The following is a 5,533-nucleotide window of genomic DNA, read 5'->3' as shown; positions in this document are numbered from 1 at the left end:
GAAGAGGGAACAGAATTAAACTGGACGCTTACTAGAAAGATACTGGTTTATTATCTCTGTGATGCTATAGACATTATTGAGGTTTATTTACATGGGGAGTTAGGATTAGTGTTGTATACAGGCCTTGTCCAACCATAATTTATATATATTTGTTATCGGACATAAGAACAAAAAAATATATTAAAAAAAGAAAGAAAAAAAAAGTTAAAAAAAAAACAATATAATATATTGTTTTTTTTTTTTTAACTTTTTTTTCAGGCATTCACAAATATATATTATATATTCGTGAATGCCTGACTCAACAATGTCAGACTCTCACCTCACTATCTGTGAACTTAAAAATGTTCTCCTGTTTATAAACACACTGTTCTCAAAATTTAACAGCTGGCTTCAAAAGACTGCCGAGATAAAAAGGTAACAAAGGCATAGCGATGCGAACACTGTTCTGGATTAGCGGCCATGACACCTGAGACTCCAATAGATATACGTATTTTCATTCCAAACTCCTTACTTATCCCAACCCATTAGTTTATTACTCATCCTCAACAATCCCTGATAATCCTCCGAGGTGTCTGGAAAGAAGATGGCCACGGGACCTTCTAATTTAAATTAATGTTTGAAGTACCACCATTTGGGTACCATCCTTCCCAAGGACTTCAAGAGTTTGAAACATTCCAAAAATTTACTTATTGTATTTTTATTTTATAGTTGTAAATTACAATTAATAAATTAAAAAGAAATAAATAACTTCATTTTTAAGGGTTTGAAAGACGCTATTTCCGATCTCATTTCCACATATTTTGTTATTATCATAAAGAGAAAAATATAGCTATGGTTATTCGCAATTTCAATGCTCGATCAAAAATCATATTGTAAAAAATGGAATCTTAAAAATTTAATAAACCATCGCAGCATTAAAACAATAAAAACAACATTAAATCGAAATTCATGTGGACGTTCGGAAATTCTATTCTAAAAATAGAATCAGGATTCCTCAAAACCTCGTAAACCAAGCCTATTGGGTATACTCCAAAAGCAACAATAAATCGAAATCCATAATCCAAAAATCCAATTTAAAAAAGTATATAATCAGGAACCTAATTAACGCTTCCTATTTAAAAAAAAAATTAGAAGTAACAATAATCTTAATGCGATCGGTGTGAATTCGGGCACGAAATGTGAAAGTGAATTCGGAAATAATGTCCTCGAAAATCTATTAAACGATCCCCATATCAAAGAAAAATGTAAAAGTATCATTAAGTCGAAATGTGCATGTTTGATCGAAAATTCAATTCAAAAATAGAATTAGGACCATTGAAAACCTAATAAACTATCCCAAAATCGAAAAAAAAAACCACCAAAAGAGACATTAAATTGAAATGTGCATGCTCATTCAAAAATCTAATTAAAAGTAGATGATTCAGGACTCTTAAATGTGTATTTTGCTGTTTTTGCTCCTTCATTCTTACAAAAACCATTACGCACTACATATGAACACTTTTTGTGGTTGTTTATTAGTGAGATGTAGATAGTTGACCGTAAATTAATGATTAGAGAAGTTTGTCGGGGGGGGGGGTGCGATCAGCAAAGAACAACAACAAACAACTGGCCCAGTTGCAAGGCTACCTTCTACGCCATAACCCCTGATGAAGACGTGAAACTCAGGTCGAAACGTCAGCATAAAATAAATAAATATGGTTTTGTTTATTTATTATGGTTATGTATATTTATGTTGATCTTTGCTGACCGCACCCCCCGACAAACTTCTCCAATCATTGTTTATTTGATATGATTCAGATTCCATTAAGATTAAAACTATTAATTGTAATTTTATTATAGACTGTTGAAAAAGAAATAGTAAGGCATATTCTAAATTATCTTCTGTTTTAGGTATGTACATTTATGTGGAAATGTCTGGGAAACATTATCACATGGGCACAGTGGCTAATTTAGAGAGCCCTATCATCAACCCACCTCCTCGATACCATAATAATATCTCATCACCATATTATAATTCATGTTATGTGAGAACTATTTCTATTTAAAATTAATACATTGATTATACTCCATCTTTGATCAATTAAACTAGAATAAATGATTATTTCGTTATAGATTTCCTTCTATTATCACAAGCATGGAACGGCTAGTGGATCATTAGGTCTTTTCTTAATTGAATTGCAAGAAAATGCCAATAGAACCAATAAAATTTGGTGGAGTTATGGTGAAAAAGGAAACAAATGGCAAAGACAAGTTATTAGATTGCCAAGAATTACAAACAGGTTCTGTTTACTTTTAGTAATTTATTGGAGTGAACTTACCCATTACTATGTATTTTTTACTATTTATAATTTATTAATGTGAATTAGTGAGATGTTTATAAATTTTTTGAAAGGGTTAAGCTTGGAAAATGCTCTAATAAAAAAAAGAAATACCTTCCACAAAAAACTTTTGAACATACATGAAATAAGAATAAATGTATAGTACATATATATTACACATGTACATATATCTGATTATGCATGCATATATTTATATACGTATGTGCGTATTTATCTATAAATGTTACGTATAAACTAATTGATTACCTTATAATTGAATGTTCTTGTATTTGACTTTTTTATATTTCTTTTATTTTTAATTTAGAATAATAATTTATTTAATTTTGCTTAATGATATATTTATATTTCAATCATGCCATTAGTAGAGATAATCAACTGATCAAGTTTATATAATTGATTCAGTCCCTAACCTTGATCCTGATATTTTCGAATCTTTTTGTCAAGCACCTTATGAAGGTTGTCATTGAATGATATTTCTTTAATATTTGTATATTTTTCTTCATTAGAGAAAAGTAAAATATCAGGTTTGTTGTGAGGAATGGGATGATCAGTTATGATGGTCCTGTCGGGGTTGTCTGGTCTTAGGCGATATTTCCAGCCTGATATCCACTTTACAGAAGGCCCACGACAAGGCGTATTCATTAATAAGATAGGACGGCCGTGCCACAGGATGAGCCTTGGGTAAAAGAGTCTGAGGTAGAGTAACAGTTCTAGTTGCCGAGATGAAGCGGACGGACTAGAACTGTCAAGATAGGAGCCAGCTTACTAGTTGCCGAGATGAAGCGGACGGACCAGTAAGCTGATAAGGCTAGGTCCAGCTCTAGTTGCCGAGATGAAGCGGACGGACTAGAGTCGGGAAATTACACTGGTTGCCGAGATGAAGCGGGCGGACCAGTGTAACCGTTAAGGATTAGGTTACAATCTTAGTTGCCGAATTGAAGCGGACGGACTAAGATTGCTGGAGATAGGGAGAGGAGATAGGCCATCGTCTAAGGTGAGCATAATAAAAACCAACTCTTGTGAGAATAGATTAGCAATGAACTTCTCTATCTCAAGTAGAGTGTAAGCCACCAGTGCTATGATTAGACCCGGGAAAAGGCTGTGGATCTACGATCAAATTAGGGGATTTAGAGTCCCTTATTTATAGGCCTAGTCCATGCGGCTGTGACCGAGAAGCGGTCGGTACATGTCTGCTTGAGATAGGTTCGTGCATTGCATTGTTATTATTTATTGTTCATTGTACAGATATTGCTAAGTATTATGTACAGAAATTATTAATATATAAAAATGGCAATGTCTTTTTACAAAATAATGCAATATGTAAATTTGGGAGCTTCAGTGAGGCTCGAGGTCCTGTGCTCTGGTGAGTTGTGATCGCACCGCTTGCTCCCTCTCGCTACAGTCCTAATACAGCTTTATGTAACACCTAACAATGGCCACTTGTGGGCCCAAATTATAACAATGCCTGATGTCATCCAGTACTTCAAATTTCTTGACCAATTCTTGTTGGTAAATTTTAGCTATGTGCTCAGCAAATATCCCTTACTGAGAAGGAGCTTGACAGCCTGATGTGATGTGTCGAATTGATTCCATAGCTGTTACACACAATTCACATAATTCAGTAACGGCTTCTACACACATACGAGGTGTGGCTGAAAAGTAATAAAACTGATTTTTATTTACCGAAGTTTTATTATTTGAAACAAATGTTATCCCCTTCAAATTAGTTTCCTTGGGCGTTTACACACCAATGGAGACTTGGTTCCCACATTTAGTAGCAGCGCTGGAAGTCTTCAACCCGTATGGTCTTCAGCATGTCCGTTACACTCTTTTGGATGTTTCCTAAAGTCACGAAATGACGTTATTCGAGGACATTTTTTAGTTTACGAATAAGTCACAAGGACTGAGGTCCTCAGGAACCACAGCAATGCCCAAATTCTGTTATGGAAAGGGAAGTGTGACATGGGACGTTGTCATGGAGTATCCATTCTTCTGCAATGTCTGGTTTCGCGCGAATGAGCCTTTAATTAAAGGACGTCTTTATAAAAAGCTTGGTTAAGTTGGTTTGTCCTGGAGGAACCAATTCTTTGTGGACAATTCCCCTACTGTCAAAAAAACCAAACAATCAGCATTGATTTGACTCTCGATTTGTTCATTTGAGCTTTCTTTGGTCGAGTAGAGATTGCAGTGTGCCAATTCTCGCTTTGCCTCTTGGTCTCAGGATCGTATTAAAAAATCCATGATTCATCCATCATCTGTGATCACACGGCTAAAGAAATCTTACTCATTAGTGATTCTGTCAAGAAGATCAAGACCCTTGTTTTTTACAATGTCCTATTGAATTGTGGGGGTTTTTCGGCACTAATTTGACACAGACCTTTCACATGTGGAAATGTTCTATCAAAATTTGATCAATCGTAAATTTGTTCGAAGTTACAAGTTCACTCAACATTCTTAATGTTAAATGACGGTCTGATCTCACAAGAGTGTTCACACGTTCGGTGTTTTCATCGGTTTTCGAAGTTGAAGGCCTCCCTGAACGGTGTTCATCTTGAACATGTTATCTGCCTTCCAAAAATGATTTGTGCCAACGAAAAACTGAATACAACTATATCGATAGTTTCTCGACACTTAAAGACCATCGATAAGGTAAAAAAACAGATAGATCTATGGGTAACTCTTGAACTTAATTGGCGGGAGCAGCTGAAGCGTATTGAGACATCCGTTTAACTACTTACTAGACAAAAAAAAAAAAAAAACCAAGCATTTTCTCGAAAACATAATCATGTGTGATGAAAAGTGGATTCTATATGACACATCGGTCAGATTGGTGGTTAAATATCGACGAAAGAACAGGACACATACCAAAACCAAATGTGCACCTTTAAAAAATATTGGTTTCTTTGTGGTGGTCATTGGCAGAAATAATTCATTTTTCTTTTTTACCTTGAGGTAAAACCATTTTATCCACAAAGTACTGCAGTGATTCATAATGCATCAAAAACGTGTTTGAAAGTAATTCTGGAAAATTTATTCTTCATTGAGATAAGCTTTTAACAGGTTTTCAAATCCTTGTCATCCCACTTTTTTTGGAAGATACATTTTTACCTCTTGATTTTGGATACCGTTTTCAGAAATTCACCATTGCCACTCTTTTTATATTGTTGGAATATTTACATAAACCTATATTATAT

General features: G+C 34.6%; 2 protein-coding genes across 2 annotated transcripts in view; both read left to right on the top strand.

Annotated features, from left to right (window-relative positions):
- Positions 1–5,533, top strand: part of LOC106679206 (digestive cysteine proteinase 1) — a 401,586-nt gene that overhangs the window by 373,738 nt on the left and 22,315 nt on the right. The gene's annotated exons all lie outside the window — the stretch shown is intronic.
- LOC106679200 (tyrosine-protein kinase receptor-like) overlaps positions 1–5,533 on the top strand; it is a 25,990-nt gene that overhangs the window by 19,201 nt on the left and 1,256 nt on the right. The window contains exons 4-5 of the mRNA XM_067053495.1: positions 1,891–2,024; positions 2,113–2,279. Coding sequence (XP_066909596.1) covers positions 1,891–2,024; positions 2,113–2,279 — 301 coding nt within the window. The remainder of the gene's footprint in view (positions 1–1,890; positions 2,025–2,112; positions 2,280–5,533) is intronic.

Source organism: Halyomorpha halys, unplaced genomic scaffold (assembly GCF_000696795.3).
Source record: "Halyomorpha halys isolate HHAL.00 unplaced genomic scaffold, Hhal_1.1 Scaffold184.1, whole genome shotgun sequence".
In the NCBI taxonomy this organism is placed as follows: domain Eukaryota; kingdom Metazoa; phylum Arthropoda; class Insecta; order Hemiptera; family Pentatomidae; genus Halyomorpha; species Halyomorpha halys.
Note: the sequence above shows the minus strand (reverse complement) of the source record. Positions and strands in the feature narration are given on the sequence as shown.